Source organism: Equus caballus, chromosome 12 (genome assembly GCF_041296265.1).
Source record: "Equus caballus isolate H_3958 breed thoroughbred chromosome 12, TB-T2T, whole genome shotgun sequence".
Taxonomy (NCBI): Eukaryota; Metazoa; Chordata; class Mammalia; order Perissodactyla; family Equidae; genus Equus; species Equus caballus.
Genome location: NC_091695.1, coordinates 41,629,981 through 41,650,531, shown reverse-complemented (window position 1 = coordinate 41,650,531; position 20,551 = coordinate 41,629,981). Strand labels below are relative to the sequence as shown.

At 59.1% G+C, this 20,551-nt stretch overlaps 3 protein-coding genes across 9 annotated transcripts; 1 reads left to right on the top strand and 2 right to left on the bottom strand.

Annotated features, from left to right (window-relative positions):
- Positions 1-7,477: 7,477 nt before the first annotated feature.
- Positions 7,478-10,505, bottom strand: PRDX5 (peroxiredoxin 5). The gene is made up of 6 exons (XM_023654308.2): positions 10,177-10,505; positions 8,772-8,906; positions 8,150-8,281; positions 8,038-8,076; positions 7,825-7,886; positions 7,478-7,718 (listed from the first exon to the last, which is right to left on the bottom strand). Exons 1-6 carry the CDS (start codon positions 10,501-10,503, stop codon positions 7,613-7,615), a joined length of 801 nt encoding a protein of 266 aa, XP_023510076.2. The 5' UTR covers positions 10,504-10,505; the 3' UTR covers positions 7,478-7,612.
- Positions 9,531-11,894, top strand: TRMT112 (tRNA methyltransferase activator subunit 11-2). Of its 5 annotated transcripts, none has more exons than XM_070230166.1 (5): positions 9,531-9,741; positions 10,780-11,119; positions 11,207-11,308; positions 11,441-11,530; positions 11,617-11,894. In XM_070230166.1, exons 1-5 carry the CDS (start codon positions 9,689-9,691, stop codon positions 11,722-11,724), a joined length of 693 nt encoding a protein of 230 aa, XP_070086267.1. In that variant the 5' UTR covers positions 9,531-9,688; the 3' UTR covers positions 11,725-11,894. The 5 variants fall into 5 exon arrangements, with proteins under 5 accessions (XP_070086267.1, XP_070086268.1, XP_070086269.1 ...); XM_070230167.1 differs by having other exon boundaries at positions 9,695-9,836; XM_070230168.1 differs by having other exon boundaries at positions 9,695-9,836; positions 11,207-11,328.
- Positions 11,845-20,298, bottom strand: ESRRA (estrogen related receptor alpha). 3 transcript variants are annotated; one of them, XM_023654305.2, is made up of 7 exons: positions 20,084-20,298; positions 18,271-18,607; positions 14,531-14,647; positions 14,250-14,378; positions 13,671-13,838; positions 13,299-13,568; positions 11,845-12,880 (listed from the first exon to the last, which is right to left on the bottom strand). In XM_023654305.2, the coding sequence occupies exons 2-7, from the start codon at positions 18,593-18,595 to the stop codon at positions 12,621-12,623; spliced, it is 1,269 nt and encodes a 422-aa protein (XP_023510073.1). In that variant the 5' UTR covers positions 18,596-18,607; positions 20,084-20,298; the 3' UTR covers positions 11,845-12,620. The 3 variants fall into 3 exon arrangements, with proteins under 3 accessions (XP_023510073.1, XP_070086266.1, XP_023510075.2); XM_070230165.1 differs by lacking the exon at positions 20,084-20,298 and adding an exon at positions 19,523-19,983; XM_023654307.2 differs by lacking the exon at positions 20,084-20,298 and having other exon boundaries at positions 14,531-14,744; positions 18,271-18,601.
- Between the last annotated feature and the right edge of the window lie 253 nt (positions 20,299-20,551).

The window sequence follows — 20,551 nt, the reverse complement described above, 5'->3', positions numbered from 1 at the left end:
TCGCCACACGCATCCTTGCAGCATCTCCCAGAGGGCCCGGAACTTAGCAGGGGATGGTGGGGTCAGGGCCACTCAGCAGCAAGGCCCACAGCTCTCCTCACTCGACAGACAATGGCGGGTGAGTCCTCAGCCCCTCTGGGTCTCGCTTTCCCAACTCGAAACGGGCTCCTCAGCCTCGCACCTCCAGGGCTCCTGCAGGGGCTCCAGGCCTTGCGCAGTAAGACTGGTGTCCACACATGCGTCTTCCAATTTGCCCATCTTCTCTTTCCCCTTGATGTTTCCCCTTGATTTACCCAAACGGCCCCCGACCTGTGAAGCCTGGTCAGGTGCCGCCTCCCACAGCCAGCCGCCTCTGACCCCAGCCAGAAGTGAGCGCCCCTCCTCTGACCCTGCCCCTGCCCCCCATCACACCGAACTGAGACAGGACCTCTGGGCCGTGGGCAAGTGACCTCGTGGAGCCTCAGTTTCCCATCTGTAAAAGAAGGGGGTTGGACTGTGGCCTTGGAGGGAAGCAGATCCCCTGCGGAGACCAGCAGCATGGGTCCGTACCACACAGGCGTGGGGGGGGGAGGGACATCCCAGGCTCCCCTCTGCTCACTCCAGGCCTCCATTCATCCTCTCCTTCACTGGCTCTGGGTGGGACTGTGTGCTGGGTACTGGGATGTAGTAAAAAGCCACGTAGTCCCTGCCCTCATGGGATGCACGGGACACTGGGGAGAAAGCGACCCCCAAAATCACACGCATCCTCAAAATGTAACATTCCAGCTGTACTACGTGCATTGATGGGGAAGGGACTTGACTTCAGTAGGATGGTCCAGGGAGGCATCCCCGAGGGGCCTAGACGGTGGAGCTGAGATCAAGGATGAGTGGTTAACTAGGCAAAGAAGGGAGAAAGGAAAGGCATTTCAGGCAGAGGGAACAGAATGTGCGAGGGCTCTGTGGCAGCTGGAAGCATGGCCGGTGTAAAGTTCAGAAATTATTCATGGTTCATCGATTCCAAGACACTTAATTTCTCACCTTTAAATCTCTGAAGTCAGGTGACATGGTCAAGTTGCTGGCTGGCTGCCTGCAGTCCTGACACAGTTGTCATTGCCTGCACTTGCCCACACTTCAAAAGCCTCAAACCCTGCAGAAAATCAGCAGCTTGGAAGAAAACCCCAGAGGCAAGAGCGGAGCCATCTTAATCCCAGGAGCCAAATGGTGGGAGCCCCTGGAGAGGGGACCCAGACGCTCCCAAAGCAAAAGCCGATTGCAAAGCTGGTTTAAGAGCCGCCTGCATGGCTGCTCTGCAGCTCTTTCATGGCTCACGGGAGGCGGGGGCAGCGAAACACAGACGCCACCCCTCCGTCGGACTCGAAATGTGAGGGAGTTTTCCGAACACCGTACACAATTTATTTTGCTTCCATTTTCGTGTTTATGTGTGCATGAGAATTATATATGATGACAGTCTCTGCCTAAGTCCGAAAGAGCTCCTTTGGGAAGTATAAAATAAAGATTCTAGTGATGAAAGAGCCTTGGGGCATAGTTAACTGGCAGCATGCTTTTTTTCCTTAGTGGCATCTTTTACAATCGATGACATCTCAGATTTGATGAAATATAAGGCAATAATAGTAACAATCCTGGCAAACACTAGCTTTCCACAAGTCTGTCATGGTTACAAGTACTTCACAGTTATTAATTTACTCGCGTTGGACTAGTCTATGAAATAAGGACTAAGTGGATTATCTGCATTTTACAGAGAGGGAAACAGAGACTCAGAGAGGTTAATAACTTGCCCTAAGTCACACAGCTCTTAAGTGGTAGAAGCGACTGCAAGAAGGCAGCGCGGCCAGGGTGCAAAGAGCAAGGGGCTCATGGTCAAGGTGAGCTAGGTCTCACCAGGCAACCGGAAGCTGTGCGGGCTCAGAGTACGTCTAGTTGCTCAACCTCCCTAGATGCATCTGGAAATGCCAGTAATCCTCTCAGGAGGATTCGAGGAGCTGGTGCCCGGCTTAAAGGTTCATTAATTGGCCCCTGGCATGGTTATTATCTTTAGTATTAATAATATCAAGGGTCCATCAGATTTGACCCTCTGCAAATCTTGTTCCTATTTGCACCCTCCGAAGATTCCAGCCCAGGAAGTGCTCAGAAGCGCCTGCTCCAGGTCAGCCAAGCATGATGACTGGGCCTCACCTCCCAGCAGCCAAAGGTCCCTGCCTTGCTCAACATCTCGGTCACACCCTCCCTCAAGCCTCAGAGGCACGGGGCCGTGTAGCCGATTGCTGTCAGCCCTGTCACTGCAGACACGCCCGGCTGCCCCTCAGTGTGGTTCTCAGGCTCGGTTCAGCTGAGTCAGGTTGACGGGAGGCTGGGGAGGGGCTCCCTCGTCAGCTGACACAGAGACCCTGGGAAATTTTTCAGATGCATGACCCAAAATGTCAAGATGCATAAGGCTATAGACAAAATCTCCTCCTCAGCGTTCCCAACCCCCGGCCCCTGTCCCAACCCCCGGTCAGCGCTTTCCGTGTCCTTCCTGAGATGCGCTGCCCGTGTCCGTGTGGTTGCAGCCACACGCGCCATTGTGCATCTCCATGCTTTGCAGTATGTTTTGCAATCTGTTTCGTGTCGGGTCAGAACCGCTGGCCTTGGCCTTTTTAACGGCTACGTCGTGTTCTACATAGTATTAAACTGTGTCTTGTTGACAAATACTTTCAATATTTGCATCTTGTCTTACTCTACAGCGCCCTAATGACCGCTCTCCTCAGATAGCTTTCTCTAGCCGTTTTTAAGGGGGTTCAGTGCCCGCTGCCGCCAGCATGGGGATCCAGGAGGCGGGCCAGAAGCAGAGAAAGACAGACTAATGGACAACAAAGTCGCCTGCCGCTGTCTCCCCGCGGCCTCCTCCCTCGGGGCTCAGCCTCCCCGTCGGCACAGGGTGGCAGTGGCAAGGACTCCATCTCCCGGGTCCCCTCTAGTTGTGAATTCCCTGGAGAGCCCTGGTCCAACCCCAGAGGCCAGAGGCAGGAGGCCTCTGGGGCTCAAGGAAGCAGAGCCCGGGGAGGGCAGGGCTCAGCGCCACCTGCCCAGTGCTGGGCCGGGTGCCCAGGGACTCAAAGTGGGGCCTGCAAGGCCTGGGCTGAAGAGAGCTCGGCCCAGCCCAGCCCCCACTACCTGAGGCTTGGCCAGCTCTCTTCCCTGCTCCTCCCAGAACCCCACGCTTCCAGAGGGAACCTGCCCTGCCTTGCCCAGAGCCTCTTATCAAAGTGGAACGCTGCCACCAACCCTCCTCCAGGTGGCCTCCACCCAGTGCCTGAAAAGTCGTTTGGAAACACGAACTGACTCATGACCCTTCTCTGCTTAAAACCCTCCAGTGGCTTCTCCCTGTCCTTTGAATGGAATTCCAACCTCTCACTATGCCCTTTTTTTTTTTTTTTTTTTTGGTGAGGAAGATTGCCCCTAAGTTAACATCTGTGCCAACCTTCCTCTACTTTGTATGTAGGATGCCATCACAATGCGGCTTGATGAGCAGTGTGTAGGTCCACACCAGGGACCCAAACCCACGAACCCCGGGCCCCCGAAGCAGAGTACGTGAGCTTAACTACTACGCCACTGGGCCAGCCCTTCTCACCTGATCTCTGAGGCCCTGTGGAGTGGCCCCGAGGGACCTCGTCCCTTGCTCCTCCCCCTCCTCTGCTCACAGGCCCTCTCCCACTTCCTCAATCTCTCTCCCACTCTGAGTTCACCGGAACTCCCTGTCCAAGCCCCCAACACACCCTCCCTCTCCGCCTGTCCCGCTCCTCTAGCCCTGGGCTTGCCAAACGGCCTCCTTCTCAGAAAAGACTTTCCCTTTCTTTCTTTTTTTTTTTTTGAGGAAGATTAGCCCTGAGCTAACTACTACCAATCTTCCTCTTTTTGCTGAGGAAGACTGGCCCTGAGCTAACATCCGTGCCCATCTTCCTCTACTTTATACGTGGGACGCCTGCCACAGCATGGCTTTTGCCAAGTGGTGCCATGTTGGCACCCGGGATCTGAACCAGTGAACCCCAGGCCGCTGAAGCAGAACGTGCGCACTTAACCGCTGTGCCACCGGACAGGCCCTAAGACTTTCCCTTTCTAAAGCAGACCCCAGGCCTTCCCCCTTGCAGTCCTATTCCACACTGCGTCTCCCCTTGTTCCTCATGTGTATCAATCACTGAATCCCCTCCACAGCCGTACAATGCAGGTGCCGTTGTTATCATCCCCTGCTTTCGATGAAGAAACTGATGCACAGAAAGGTTCAGTCACTTGCTTAAGCCCACACAGCCAGAAAGTGGTGGAGCCAAGATACAGAAGACAGCTGAATTAATGTTTTCGAACAAATGAATTCCTATTTCAGAGACAAGGAAAGGGAGGCTCAAAGGGGCAGGGGGGTGAGTAGGGTGACTGAGGAGGGTACTCCCAAGGCCTCTGGAGGCCTGAGAGCTGCATTTGCAATCGTCCTGGCTGCTTGTCTGTGGGAGAGCGAGGCCGGAGCCCTGGGCCCACATTGCAAGCACGGGGAGACACAGCGGCCCAGCGGCTGCCAGCCTCCCTCGTAATTAAAGACACACGTTAAAGACAGCTCCAAGGTACCATTAAATAGCCATTAAGCTAACAGAAGTCAGTCCCGAAGGCAAAACTCGGGCCAGCACACCCGCCCATCACTGACAGCCTCAGAGTTTCCAGAGACTAGTAAAACCACCAGGGCCCTTTGACCCAGCACTCCAGCATTTGGGAGGACGCCCCGAGGAAGGAGCCCGAGAGGAAACAAAAATAAAACTGTGTCTGAAGCTGCCCCAAGCCAAATCCTGGAGACACCCAGATGTTCACCCAGAGAACCCAAGCAAGCTGTGGCCTGTGGGCAGAATCCCGTCTCTGCCCTCACCTGGTCTGCTCAGCCCAGACCTCTCTCCTCTTCCTGACCTTTTGGTCTTAGCACAGGCTGTTCCCGCCGCCTGGAACACCCTTCCCACCTCTGTTCCCCTGGTTATTGGCTGTTCATTTTCCAGCCACAGCTAGGAGTCATCTTCTCTGTCCCTACGCCCATGGGGAGGTGGGGTGGTGGGCAGAGTCCTCTAATTCCCCCAACATCCCGACCTGTGCTTCTTTTCCTAGCCCCGCTGCACTGATCGCAAGTACCCTCCAGGTCTGACATGCGCCCCCACCCAGCCGAGATGCTCTGACAGTCCCATGGGAGCACGCACTCCGTGCCTGGGCTGCGCCCTGCAATGGGGCCCCAGGGCCATGCCAGCCTGTCCACACTGTGTCCTCGGAGCCCAGCACGGTGCCTGGAGCAGAGATGACTCAGTAAACAGCCGCTGGACGCAAGGCATGTGATGTGACCGCAGGGGTACCTGGGGCGAGCAGAACCCCCGCAAGTCTGAACACATCTTTTGTAACTCCGTCGGGAGGTGCAGACTCGTGTCACAATGCTGGGAGAGACAGCAGCTTTATCCCAGGAGAAGTCTCTGAGGTGGAAGATCCATCTGTAATCTGTATTTTTTTTTTTTTTTGAGGAAGATTAGCCCTGAGCTAACATCTGCTGCCAATCCTCCTCTTTTTGCTGAGGAAGACTGGCCCTGAGCTCACATCTGTGCCCATCTTCCTCTACTTTACACGTGGGACGCCTGCCACAGCATGGCTTGCCAAGGGTTGCCTTGTCCGCACCCGGGATCCGAACCGGCGAACCCTGGGCTGTCGAAGCGGAACATGCGCACTTAACCGCTGCACCACTGGGCCGGCCCCTGTAATCTTTAAGGGCGGAAGGTTGCACAATTTGGTTAATAGCCTAAAACCACTCAACCGTTTGCTTTTAAAGGGCGAATTTTATGTGAATTATGCATCAAAAAACTCCGTCTTTGATGGAGCTGAGGGTGTGGCCCACATGGACTAGTTCAGGGAAGGACGCAGGAGCATGCTGTTACCCACAGCAAACGGGACTGCCCCGGGGCCTCGAAGGTCACAGTGCTTTGGGCGGTGGGGGGGGGGGGGGGTGGGAAGGGGAGCCCTGAGCCCCATCCACGTGACCACCACCCCAACCACCCAGTCCCTTAGGCCCCCAGCTGAGGGGCCCCCTGGACTCACCTTCCCTCCCCGCCAACACCTGACGGTCTCCATGTCCAGCCCCCACCTCTTGGGCATCAGTCCTTCCCCACGCTGCCCACAACTCACCCAGCCTATTCTGTCCGCCACACGCCCAGCTTCTGCTCGGTCCCCACAAAGGAGCCCACCTATAAATCTGACCTGTCATTACCCTGTGGAAATCCTTCACTGGGGCTTCAAAGGGCCCCCTGCCCTCTCGGCATCCTGTCTCTCTCTATTTCTCTCTTTCTCTCAGCTGCTGTGTGCTGCAGCAACGTGAGGCTGTTCCACCCTCCATTCCTACGGCCACACTGTTCCTTCTGCCAAGAGCACCACTCCCACTGCCTCCAGGGTCGTGTCCTCCAAGAGGCCTCTCAGGGAGGGCAGCTGCCATCGCCGGCTCTGGAGGCTGAGCCCTTGCAGATGGCCGGGCAGGGAGGGCCCCTCAGGCCCGGTGCTGACGGGGAACACGGCGCACACAGGGAGTAGAGCCCACACCCACAACCAGCCCTGGGGCTGCCTGACTGGCTCGAATCCAAACCCCTCTTGAGTGGCTGAATGAGCCAGGCTGTTGACTTGACCGATGTGACGGCTGTAACAGTTCATACCCGACATGGTCAGTGAGTTTTACTCCACCCCAGTGTCTGCCCCCCTTAGGCTGGGAGCTCCTAAACACAGCAGGGGCCTAATAATCGCTGCCTGCTGCCCAGCACATGGCTTCCCAGGGACAAAAGGCAGAGGCCCGAGGGCAGGGCCTGCAGATGGCGATGACCCCCAGCCCCAAACCCCGCCGAGCCTCCCCAACCCCAGCTCCCCACTCTAGACCCACCACTGGTCAGGCCTCATGGGCATCTTCTCCCCTCACAGATCCTCTCCCAGGAAGCCCTCCTGGACTGAACCAGCACTGCTCCAGATGGATCCCTTTCTGCCAGCTGGTCCCAAGGTGCTGGGGGCCCTTCTTGGGGTATGGGTGCTCCCAGGAGGTGTTCAGCAGAGTCTGAAAGAATGGTGGGGCTGGGGTTCGGCCCAGGTGGGGTGCTGGTTACAGCCAAAGTTCCTACCCTGGGGTTATGGTCTAAATGAGCTCAGCCACCACCCGGAGATCAAACGCAAAAGGTCATGGGAGCGAGCTAAGTTCATGTCTGCCTAGGAACTTTCTGGACACACGCCCTCTGCCCGGACTGCTCTGTGCCTTGCTCTTCGGACCACTGGCCCTTTCTCAGCTTGCACAGTGATGCTTCGCAACACTGCCTTCAAGGGCCCTCCCTGCCTGCCTCCTGTGTTAATCCAGGGTCCCCCGTCCGTCCCCCTTCAGCCCCTGCCCACTCCTCTCCCGGCTGTGACTGTGATGAGACCTGGCCCTCAGCGAATCAGCGACTCAAAATTAAGGAGACAGACATGAACCAAAAGTGTTTATTGCAGAAATCTGGCCAAGGTTTCAGCCAGGTGGCCCCACATGAGGGGGGCTGGGCCTCTGCCCAGAACTGGGTGGGGGAAACAGGAAAACGCAAAGGAGGACGTCCGGGCCTGGACCTCAGAGCTGGGAGATGATGTTGGGGGCGAGGCTGCAGGTGAGGCCGGTGCCGTCCGGTTCCACGTTCAGGGACTTCACTATGCCATCCTCTATCACCATGGAGAACCTGCCAGAAAGAGGAGGGGCCCAGTTGCAACAGCCTGGGCCTGGAGGCTGGGAATGGAGACAGGGGCTGGGCAGGGGAACCCCACGGAGGACCCTCCCACTTTTACCTCTTGAGCCGTCGGTTCCCAAAGAGGGACACCAAGGAATCATCTAGTAACAAATCTGTCTCCTAAGAAGAGAGGCCAAGACAGGGGTCAGGAAGCTCAGAACAGGCCAAGCCCCCCAGGTGCTCCCCACCCTGGGCACGTCCCTCCAAGGCCCTGAGTCCAAGGCCTGGCACAGGGACTGCGCTGGAGGGTGGGGGCTGGGGGTGCACTCACCTTTCCAAAGGCCCCAGTGGGGTCAGCCAGGAGCCGAACCTAAAGGCAAGGTAAAGGTCACGAGAAAGATCTCCTGCGTGGTCCCCAACCCCCTGCAGGACCCACTCCTCACCTTGCCTTTCGTGTTGTGGGCTCGTCCCCACTCTTCAGTCACAAAGACATCGTTAACAGTCAGACACGCCACCACCTCGACCCCTTTGGCCTTCAGGGCCGCAGCCTGCTCTACAAACCCTGGCAGGTGGGTCTGGGGAGGGGAAACAAAGGGTCAGCAAAGCCACAGCCTACCCTTTATCTCCAGGCCGTCCCCACTTCCCTGCTTCAACACCTTTGATCAGACAATGAGAACTATGTAAGCCACAGTCCCTTTTTGCCTTGGCCACTAGGAAGCTCAGATCCAAACTTAAGCAGTCTATGGTCAAGACCATGAACCTCCCAGGGGGGAACCATGTCTTATTTGTTCGAGTCCCAAGTACCTTCCATTCGCACCTGTCAGCCAGCCAGGTCAATATGAGGTGTTGGATTTCATTTCAAAACCCTCTTCACCCATATTCCTGGTTTCTGCTACCATTTCACAACCTCCACTTATGTTCTAAAGGCTCTGATAAGCTTTTCATCTGTCATATCACCTACATACTTTTGTTGCAAACGGCCTCATGACTATGGGGAAGATTTATGAACAATCCAAACATGTACGCAAGATCCCAACTGCGGAGCCCAGAAGTGCAGGGCCTCACCTTGGAACAGCCGGGGGTAAAGGCCCCCGGGACTCCAAACAGCACCCCCTTCTTGCCCTTGAACAGCTCCGCCAGGTTGACCTTGTTCGCAGGGTCCCCTTCAAACACCACCACTGACGGAATGGCGTCTCCCACCTAGAGGGAATGGTTCCGAGGTCAGGAGTCAAGGAGTGGGGAGGGAAGGGCAGCACAAGAGCCAGGGCACCAGAGGGCCTGGCGGCTGTGCCTGGTGGAGCCGGAGTTGACGCCCAGCAGGAAAGCTCAACCCTGTCAGAGTTTCCAGAGCCCCTCCCTGTCGCCCTCCCTTCTCCCACCACCGCCTGGTTACCCCACATCCTCCAGGTTTCAAGGTGGCCCTATTCCTCTTAAGGGCCCATGGGTGACAACAGAAAAAGGGAGAGAAAGCCTCCCAAGGTGTCGCAAGAGGTTGAGTAAGCAGGCTGAGTTGTGGGAAAGGAGCGAGATAGACGGGCAGGGGGAGGAGGGGCAGGGGCTGTATTTGGGGGTGAGGACAAGGTCCTCACAACAGGGAGGGAGAGGACCCAGGTGTCAGTGTCCCACCCTCGAAAAGAGGAAAAAGGAGGGCAGCAGAAAGTGGGAGAGTCGGGGGGGATGCAGGTCCCCACATCCAGGGGGTATGGAACAAAAGACGGACTCTCCCGGGGGGCAGGATCAGGCCACCTGGGAGTGCGTGAGGGCTTTGCAGGCCCGGAGGAGTAGACCAGGCAACAGAAGCTCAGGCACGGGAGGAGAGTCTCCGAGAAACTGTGGTAGCAGTAGGATGAAGCAGAAGGAAGAGGGGGTCTCAGAAGAGTGTGGGAGGGGAAGGGGTTTGTTCCAAGGAGCTGGGGATGGTTCCAGAAGATGAGAGGGGTGAAGACTAAGCAGACGGTGGGAGTTGGCCACGGGTGCTGTGGATGGGCAGACAGAACGGGGACTCTAAGAGACAACACTTGTTTCAGAAGACGCGGTGAGAGTGACGCTCCAAAACTTGACAAGAGCATGGGGGGACGGATGGATGGGGACTGAAAACGGACCCTGGGGCAACGGAGATGGTTCCAGAAGGTGGGGGAGGCCAGGGAACTCAATGGTCTGAAAATAACGGAGAGCCGTCACAGGGTGTCGCAGAGTGGCTGTGGAATGGAGACGAGGGGAAGGCTCGGGAGCCTCGCGGTCTGGCCCAGCAGATGGGGCAGACCCCTAAAATCGGCAAGAACGAGGGGGCGGCCACGGGGTCTTGTCGAAGAGATGAGGGGGACAGACAGCGGGAGGAGCCTGTGGGGTGGCAGGGCGGAGACTGGAGGGCAGGAAAGAGGGTGACTCTCCCCCAGGCAAACGGGACGGAGGGTGGCCTTGGGTCGATGGGCGGGGGGCGGGGGACAGGCCTGGCCGGGCCAGCAGTCACCTTGATTGGGGCCATGGCTGCGAAGGCGCTTCTGAAACCGCGGGTCGCGCCAAGCGTCCACTCCCTGCCTCCTTCCAAGCACCCTCCTGCTCTCGCCGCTGCGGCAGACTGGACGGCGGCCGCCCGCGCCACCGCCGAACCGGTTGGGCGGCCCAGGAGGCACAGCCGCGACAGCATCACGCCGCCCGGGGCCACAGCCGCCCCGCCCCTCGGCCGCTCAGGAGGCGGGCCCGGCTCTAGGGGCCGCGGCAGGACTCTCCGGAGGCGGGGCCCCTGCACTGCGCAGGCGTGCGCGCGGGGGCGGGGCTTCCGGGACGCGGGGCTCATTTGCATTAGGGGCTGGACCACTGGCGCGCCGGCGAAGGGGCGGGGCTTTCGGCATCCGAGCAGCTTATTTGCATGCGAGGTTGGGGCGCCGCTGTTTGATGGGCCTGATTTACGGATTGGGGCAGTGTTTCCGTTTCTTAACCGAAAGGGAGGAGCGGGAGACGGCGGTGTCAGGCGCCTGTGTAGGCGTTAATAAAACATGTTTATTTGGCGTTCCACGAAGGCCCCTGCATGGCAGCTCTTTTACATATAATTTGCATTGTACATCATTGGCAGCCAGCGGAGGTTCGGCTCAGCCCAAAGCACCAGGCCTGCGCCGCAGTCACCTCCTGCCGCGATGCCTCCAGCGCCAGGGCCCGATCCAACCAGGCCTTTCAAATACCTTGCCTTCGCCGAGCGCGAGAAGTTCCAGCAACTTCGCCGCTTCCGCTTCGCCCGGCCGTCCAATAGGCTATGGAGGGGAGCGGCTCCGGAGGTGACGCAGACGGAATCCCGGCCTCCTTCCGGTTCCGGCCTAGCGAGAGCGCTCTGGGGCAACATGAAGCTGCTCACCCACAACCTGCTGAGCTCGCACGTGCGGGGGGTGGGGCCCCGTGGCTTCCCCCTGCGCCTCCAGGTAGGGGCCGGGCGGTCTTGCCCCCCTCCGGGGCGGGGTAGGGGAATCGGGTCCGGCCCTGCCTCACTGATGCCCTTCGCTCCGCAGGCCACCGAGGTCCGCGTCAGCCCGGTGGAGTTCAACCCTGACTTCGTGGCGCGGATGATCCCCAAGGTGGAATGGGCGGCGCTTCTAGAGGCGGCGGACACCGTGAGGAGCCTCCCCAGCCCGTGCGCGCCCTGGGGGGTGGTCTCCCCGCCGCCCCTTGCACCAGGCAGGGCGGCCTGGCCTCTGGGCGAGGGTCGGGGATGCCCAGGGACGACTTAGCCCTGTTGCCCACAGTTGCATCTGGCCGAGGTGCCCAGAGAGCCAATTCAGGGCTATGAGCGTGATGAGGAGTTTCTGAGGAAGATGCACCACGTGCTGCTGGAGGTGAGAACCGCCCATCGCTGGCCTCCCCGGCCACACCCCCATGCCCGGAGGCTGCCAGGACTTAGCTCTGTCCCCCTTCCCCGCAGGTGGACGTGTTGGAGGGCACCCTGCAATGCCCGGAGTCTGGACGTGTGTTCCCCATCAGCCGCGGCATCCCCAACATGCTGCTGAGCGATGAGGAGACGGAGACCTAATCGTGCCGGACGCCAGCTTTTCATTCTGTGACCATGTGTCCTTGTTTTATGTATATCTCGTTCGCTACTTCTATCGTGTGTATTCCCAACCCTTGACCCAGTGACACGCCAGACACACAGTGTTCTTGAGCTCGATATATTTTTTTCTCATTAAAGGTTCAAAACCAAAAGCGGTTTCTCTTTGCAGCAAATATACATTAAAATAGAGTCTCTGTACAGCAAGGGCTCTGGGCCCCGGCTTGCCCCATGTCCCTGCACCTCCCTGGCCAAACCCAAAAATAAATATAGTGTTATTGCTCTGCAGGGCATAGAGGCGGTGCACTCCCTACCCCCGGAGGAGGCTGGGTGGGAGCTGATGGGGGGCCCTGGCCAGCCCAGGGGTCCAGGGGCTGGAGCCTGCTTGGAGTTATTGCTTCAAGGGGGGGCAGTAATGCCCAATGCAAATGATGAGGACAGGAGCGAAGGGGGCAGGGGCCTTTGCTCTCCAAATCCCCCTCTGCTCTGGAGAGGAGGTTGGGTTAAGCAGCAGCAAAAGCATCACCCACTGGGAGCCTGTGGCCTCCACTCCCTTCTCTCCCCAAGATCAGGCTTCTGCCCCCCCTGCTCATCCCCTGCAGCCCCCTATGGCTTCCGCAAGGCCCCCTACACTCTGGGGGCACGTTATGGCTTGCAAGGGGCAGCACTGTGCCCAGGGCATGGGCGCACACGTTCCCAGCTTCTAACACCTCCTAGGAGGGGGGAGGGGAGGACGTAGGGCCTGCTCCCAGGGGCTGATGGTATTGCCCTGGCCCTGCCAGCAGGCTGTGGCACTGCCCAGACCCCAGCTCTGCCCCCTTGGGGCTGACCCTCTGCTGGGCGGGTCCTGCCAGCACCCCCACCCGTGCCCACCCCTTGCCTCAGTCCATCATGGCCTCGAGCATCTCCAAGAACAGCTTGTGCATGGGCACCTTGCCCTCCAGCTTCACCCCATAGAAATGGGCCAGCACTTTGCCCGCTGTCTGGCGAAGGAGCGGTAGTGTGAGCAGCAGCCTGCCTGCCCGCCGCCGCTCAGCACCCCCTCCGGGGCCCGCCCGGCCCGCCTCATACTCCAGCAGGGCCTCGTGCAAAGCTTCCCGCAGCTGCTCCACAGCCTCAGCATCTTCAATGTGTACAGAGTCTACAAAGAAAGCAGAGAGCTGTTGACACGGGCAGTCTCCACAAAGGACAGAGCCCCCAGCTGCTCAGGCAGCACTGCATGGGGCCTTAAGGAAGAACCAGACCCAGATTGTTCATTGGCTAATTGAAGCCCCCACTCACTGCCCCTGCTCATGAGCCAGGGTCCACCTTTTCTCCTTCAACTACGGCCACCTCTTGTCCTCCCCACCCCCCCTCACTAAATTGTTGGCCTTTCCACGTAAGTGTGGCGCAAGGGCTCAAAATCCCTGCCCTTGGCTTGCTTTGTGACTTTTAGCAAGTCACTGTTCCTCCCTATGCCTCAGTTTTCCTTGCCTGCAAAATGGGACTGTGCCACCATCACAGAGTTAAAGACCAGAAAGCCTTATGGAGAGACCTGTCAGAGACTGCCACAGGCTCACCTGAATTGGCAAGGGCCAGGGCCTTCAGCAGGACGTACTCCTCACGCTCCAGCCGCAGGGCCTGCAGCCGCCGCACCAGCTGCAGCAGGGCGGCCCCCAGTTCCCCCAGGCCAGCTGCTCGCGCCCCCTCTTCGTCCAGGACCAGGTCCTCAGCAAAGGCCAGCTCATCCTGCAGTGGCAGTGAGCGCTGGGCCACGCCCAACACCAGTACCTCCATCCACACGCTCTGCAGGACTGACATCTGGTCGGATAGCGACAGTGACGAGAAGCCTGGAGGGCAGTGGGGAGGAGACCTGGCTGAGCAAGTGGGCCAGAGCCAGGCACGGCCTGGCTTACCCAGGAAGCCCCTCATCACCTGGGCCAGCCCTTTACCTGGGATGCTCTTAGCCCAGCTGATGGTGACCACGATCTCTCGGTCAAAGAGGTCACAGAGGGTAGCCACGGCTGGGAGCTGTCCATCAGGGCCCGCTGGGTCGGGCATGGCATACAGCTTCTCAGGCTCAACCACCAGCAGGTGGGACACCAGTGCGTTCACTGGGGCTGCAGTGACAGTTGAAAGAAGCCCTTGAACTCATCACCTTGCAGGCCCTTCGAGGGTCAAGCATCTTCCCAGAGCCAGGCTCCGGGTGGCCCTCAAGAGCCACTGGCCAGCCAGGCTCAGCCCCCTCTCCAGGAAGGGTTCACACTATCTCCCAGGGAGAGCACTGATGCACACAGGTGCTGGGTGTTAGAAAACCCTGCCGTGTTCCCAGCTGTACTACTCAGGGGGCTGACGCACAAAGAGGTCCTTTCGTAAATACTTCTTGGGGGAAGTGAATAGATAAAGGGGACATTTGGGTCTCAGTGTCCAAGATAACTACTTTCCTGGGTGAATGAAGCCACACAGGCCTCCCGCGTCCTAGCCCCACCCCACCCCACCCCTCGAGCTCCAGGGACTCACGACGCTCTCACCTGTCTTCCGAGGGCCTCCAGCTACTGCCAGGGGTCCAGCAGGGAAGGGGCCAGGGAAGGGCAGCGGGTCCACCTCTGGCCGCCGCTTGTACTTCTGTCGCCCACCCCGGACACGGTCCAGACGTACCCCTGGAATTGTAGGACAGGACCGTGTCCATGGGCTGCGGGTGGCTGCAGAGCCCTCCTGCCCAGTCCATTCCACCGGGACTTCCCTGGCCTTGGCCCCCAGCCCCATGCGCCCAGCTCCCCCAGCCCTGGCCCAGGCCCTGCCCAGTGCTCACCCTCCTTGAGCATGCCCACCCGCAGGCACTTGGTGAAGCGACAGGCCTGGCAGGCCTTGCGTCTCCGCTTGGTGATCTCGCACTCATTGGAGGCCGGACAGCTGTACTCGATGCTCCCTGCCAGGAAGAGGCAGGGCTCCAGTGGCCGCCTCCCAGGGCCCAGAGGGGGCCCAGCAGACAGGAGAGCCCCGCCTCGCCCCGGGCAAGCACCGGTCTGGGGAGAGCAGGAGCGCCGTGAGTGTACAGGGAAGCCCGGGGCTGCGAGGGGCATGGCCGCTGGGCTGGGGGCCCCTGGCTGGGGAAGGGAAGCACCGGGGCCACGGGAGTCAGGCGGCATCACTGCCCCAAGCCTCTTGTCAGGCCACGTCTCCGGGCTCTGCTGCCCTCATCTGCTCTCATCAAGGGCCACAGTGGCCTCTACGTTGCTACACCCAGTGGTCAATTCTTGTCCTCGTCTCCCTTGGCCTAGAGAAGCATCTAACACTGTTGATCATGTCCGACTCCTAGAGACACTGAAAGCACTTTTCTTCTTTCATTTCTAGGACACACTCCTGATTTCCCTCCCAGCTCACTGGCCACTTTGTGGTGTCTGTGCACCTCTCCACACTCCTCCCAATGGGGAACCCGGGGCTGCCCTCGGACCTCATCTCCACGGACTCCCTCCCGGCTGAGTTAGCATCCTGGCTGATATTACCCAGTCACGGGCTTTCAAATTTCTCTCTCTAGCCTAGACATGCCCGAGCTCTAGATTCACATCCTCTGCCTCCTCGACATCTCGCAGGTCTGGAAGCATCGCAAACTTAACACATCCGGATGGAGCCCCCCATCGACCCTCCAAACCTGCAACTCCATCTGTCCAGTTGCTCAAGCAGAAATCTAGGAGGCATCTTCCATTCCTCTCCCCCCTCAATCCACCTCATCAGCAAATCCTAGTGGGCTTCACTCCCAGCAGCTTCAGAAGCCGATCCCTTCTGTCCTTGGCAACTGCTTCCACCCTGAACGCAAGTCACTGTCACTTCATCTCCTGCTCTGCCCCTGCTCTCAACACAGCGCCAGGGAACCCTATTAAACCGAAGTCAGAGGCCGGCCCGGTGGCGCAGCGGTTAAGTTCACATGTTCTGCTTCGGTGGCGCGGGATTCACCAGTTCAGATCCTGGGTGTAGACATGGCACTGCATGGCAAGCCATGCTGTGGCAGGCGTCCCACATATAAAGTAGAGGAAGATGGGCACGGATGTTAGCTCAGGGCCAATCTTCCTCAGCAAAAAGAGGAGGGTTGGCAGCAGTTAGCTCAGGGCTAATCTTACTCAAAAAAAAAAACCAAAAAACACCGAAGTCAGATACTGTCCCTCCTCTGCTCAAAACCCTCTGGTGACTTCCCCTCTCAAAGTAAAAGCCCAAGGGAGGCCTGTGAGGCCTACGCCCTGCTCTGCGCCCCCTTTCTGACCTCACCCCCCGGTTGCCCTCTGCTCTGGCTCCATGGGCCTCCTCAGCATTCCTCCAACAGGCCCCTGCCTCAGGGCATGCTGCTGCCTTACCTCCTTCACATCTCTGGCCCTTGTCACCTCAGGGAGGCCTTCCCCGGCCACCCGGCAAGAATGCCAAATGCCCCTCCACAGACATTCCGGGCCACTTGCCCTGCTTCATAGTTTCTCATCAGCTCTTAGCACCATCTAATGTGCTACATATGTACTTACTTATCTCCTGTATTATCAGACTCCCACCCTAGTGTCAGCTCCACGAGGGCCAGCACTGTCCCCAGCACTATAACAGGGCCTGGCACATAGTGGGCGCTCATAATAACTGGCTGAAGGAGTGCGAGGTGGCCCTCCCAGCCTCACGGGCTACGGCAAGGGCTGAAGGACACAACCAGCCAACATGACCTAAGCGCACATCCCTCCCGGGGTGCTTTCTCCTACACCCTACCCGGGCTTCAGAGCTCAGCTTGAGACACCTCCTCAGGGAAGCCCTCCGGTGCCCCAGAGCCTGCCAGGTTCCCTGGCACACACCCTGCTCCTCGCCTTCCACTTACCACAGCTGCCATGTAACAATCTTGTGCCATCCATTGTTTTTTCTCTTCTCTCTCTGCTAGAATGTATACTGCTTGAGGACAGGAGTGCTCCTGCCTTAGTCCCAGCTATGTCCCCATGCCTGGAACAGTGGCCAGGACAGCAAGGCACAAGTTTAGGAAGAGCAAGACCCTGCAGGCTGCCTGGGGCCCATCCTGACACTACCACTTACCAACTGTCTGACCTTGCTGAAGTCCCCTATGCCAGTGCTCAAACCCTCAGTTTTCCCATCTGTAAAACTGGGATGATAAAAAAGAGTACTTCTGGGGCCGGCCCAGTGGCGCAGCAGTTAAGTTCTCACATTCCGCTTCTCGGCAGCCCAGGGTTCGCCAGTTCGGATCCCGGGTGCAAACATGGCACCACTTGGCAAGCCATGCTGTGGTAGGCACCCCACATATAAAGTAGAGGAAGATGGGCATGGATGTTAGCTCAGGGCCAGTCTTCCTCAGCAAAAAGAGGAGGATTAGCAATAGTTAGCTCAGGGCTAATCTTCCTCAAAAAAAAAAAAATACAGTACTTCTTTTCTTACAAAGGCGGGTTATCAGAATTTAAGGAGAAATCAAGGTAACATGTTTAGCGTGGTTCAAAGGACCTCAAAAAATGCTCACTATTTATGGCTAGTGCTTAACAAATATTTGTCAACTGAGTCAACAGAGAATGAAGGGTTCCAGGAGACACCTGGCCCCAGACCATTGGCTCACTGGTCTTCAGAGCCAGAAGGGAACACAGAGGGTTTAGACCAGCACGTCTCGGCCAAGTCAAAACTCGCTCGAATGTCACAATCGGCCGTGAGATATCCGTCCAAAGTTCAGTTATTAGTAGTAAGCAGAGGCGGCAGCCTGGCATTTTTAAGAGCTCAGCCCTGCACCTAAATTGACCCAAGTTCCAATCCTGGTTCTGCCATTTTCTACCTGTGAGATTTGAACAAAGTTTTAAAACCCTCTCTGGGCCTCAGTTACGATAGTGGTGCTGGCACCTTAGAGGGTGCGATGGGGGGTAACAGAGATCGTAAACGTAAGCGGCACAGTGCCTGGCTCTGTGTAAGCACTCAAGAAATGTTTTCAACAATTATACGTGTTGTAGCCCCAAAGTAACCAACGGTCTACACAGAAATACGAGTAACGGGTACATGCCAAGTAACGCTTATTCCACCACCATCTTGATCACATGATATGCTTTCCTGAGTGAGAAAAATTCAGTGAGCACTATTAGCAGGAGGCCTGAGAGTCTTTTTAAAGGTTGGTGCTGAAATAGGATGAGGCCTCTCTCAGTTACCCATAAAAATCTGCCTCGTGCTGGTGCTGCTTTGGGGAAATCAACAAAAAGGGGGGCAAGTTCTATGCCGGTGAGAGGCCAGCAGCTGCCAGGAAAAGTTTAGGAGCAGGCAGAGGCTGCTTTGAATTCTTCAGAGCCACTGTGGAAGGGGCTGGGCCTCCAGTGCCCAGAGACCTAGGAGGCGTCTCTAACATCCTACATCCAATCCATCAACGCATCCCAGTGGCTTTACTTAACTTTGAAGGGAAAGGGCATTCCTGGGAGGCAGGAGAGCCTGGAAACTCCAGGCTGCCAAGACCCAGTGGCACCACGGCAGCCTGGTGCCACCCAGCAGTGTGCCAACTGGGTAGCGCCAGACCCAGAGGGCAAAGGGCACAGGAGTGGGGTGGGGGCTCACCCTGGATGGTCCTCTTGAAGAAGGCTTTGCAGGCCTCACAGGATGCCACACCATAGTGGTAGCCAGAGGCCACGTCCCCACAGACCAGGCAGAGGCGCTTGGGCAGGGAGCTGAGTACCAGCTTCCCACCACCCTGCTCGCCAGGCCCAGCGCCCTCCCCATCCTCCTCCTCCTTGTGGCCTGGGAGGCAGCGGGTGGGAGCTGGGCCAGAGGCCAGGGCCACGGGGGGCTCGGTCTCGGTCTCCGAGGAACCCTTTGGGCTGTCGGGGCTGGCTGGCTCTGCCTTGATGTAGAGAGGCTCAATGCCCACCACCTGGCTGGACATGGCGCTGGTCACCTGCGGGGAGAGACCTGTGAGGTCACAGGGAGGCACTGGGATGGGGGATGGAGAGACACCCTGCCACCCTGGTTGCCCAACCCTGGGCCTGGGGCCAGGCCTCCAGGCTCAGCAGGGGAGGGAAGGGGGACAGAGTCCAAGGAAGGGCTGCCCACGAAGAGGGCCCTCCCTAGCTGTTGCCATGGGAACAGAGTCTCCAGAGCCTCCAGGGCCAGTAACTGACAGCAGGTCTCCCTTTTGGGAACCTTGGGGAGGCCTGGAAACCCCCTACTCCCACCAGGGCCAGGGAGCAAGATAACCTTAGCCCCCAGGTGACCTTCATCCCCATCTGAAATGCCCAGCGGGGCAAGATACCTCTCCATTTTCTCCAGATGTTGGGGAACTCGGAGATCTCCCCCTCACCTGGGTATCCTCCAATCAAGAGCACAAACTGAGGCACACAAACCCAAGGGCAGTTGATGCACTCACATGTGTGTTCACACACTCCCATTCGCCTGGGTTCCCAGGTGCCTCATATGCACACACATGCTCACTCCTGGGCACTTTACTCTCACATGGCCTTTCCCACACCCCACTTCTCACCCATGCTCCCATCTGTCTTTGCACACTCCTCCCAAAGTGCACACCCGGTAAACAAAGTCACACTCAAGGCTCATAATCTCACACACACTCTCACTCACTCCTACATTCTTGCCATGCCCCCACACTCACACTCAGGCACAGACCCTCGTGGAAACACATTCAGAGCCTTTCACACCTGACACACCGCCCCCTCCTGCCCCAGCCCGCCCAATCCCAGGCACACAGGCGCGGCTCCACCTCCTTGCACCCCCCGCCAGCACATTCACTCTTACACTCCCGCTGCCGCAGAATCGTCCACCTCCGAGGCGCCCCGCCCCCCCAACCTGCGCACACCTACGGGAAGTTGTCTAAAGTTGCTGCGCCTCCCCTCCCCCGCCGCCCGCGGGGGACCTCTATCAGGTTATCAGGAAGTAAATGGGGAGCTCCAAGGAGAAGGAAGTTCTCCCCGGCCGGTTCGATGACCTTTGACCCACAGAGGAGGGTGGCCCAAGGCCCCTTGGAGCGCCCCCACGTGGTCCTCAAAGCCCCTTCCCCGCAGAGGACCCTCCCCATCTTCCGCCCCGGCCAGCCCCTGGGACTCCGGCATGCGCCAGGTGCCGGATTGAACCCTGCCCTGGGACTCGATCCGAGGCCCCAGCCTGACCCTGGCCAGGACCTGCAGCCCGAACCAGAGCCGGCCCCTGCCCCAGGCTGGCGCACTACGACCTGGACGCCGGAGCCCACCCGGACCCTGACGCCCTCTGGCTCTCGACAGGGTCCCGACCGTGACCCGGGGCGGTCCTAGAGCCGGACCCCGCCTGGAGCCCGCCCCCGCCCGCTTCCCCGCAGCGCTCGCACATGGCCCCCGCGCCCCGCCCGCCCACCCCCCAGCGGCGCTCCCCTCCGCCCCCGGACCTGGGGCTCCGGCAGGGCGGGCGGGCAGGCATGGGGGCCGAGCGGCACGGAGCGCCGGGGTGAGCCGGGGGCCGCGGGCGGCCCCTCCTCCGCCGCCTCCTCGGGCCGCGCCGCCCCGCCGCGCCGCGTCCCCTCACTCGGCGGCGCCGCCGGCGGCTTGTAGGACACAAAAGGACATCGCGGCCGCTTCCTACTCTGCTTCCTCCAGCTGACAGCGGGGGCGGGGCCGGCCGTGCGCATGCAAAGCAGGGGGCGGGGCCCGGCGGCCTATGCTAATCCGACAAGTGGGGTGGGCAGCGCCTGCGTGCGCGGACGAGCCGGGGCGGAGCGGGCGAAGCCAGAGGGCCGGCCCCAACGAAGGTCCCGCCCCGCCGCCGCCGAGCCTCCGCGGCGCACTTGCGTACGCGCCGCCGGGGGGCGTGGCCAGAGGAGGCTCGGAGAGGCTCCGGGAGGGGGTGGGGCCAGGAG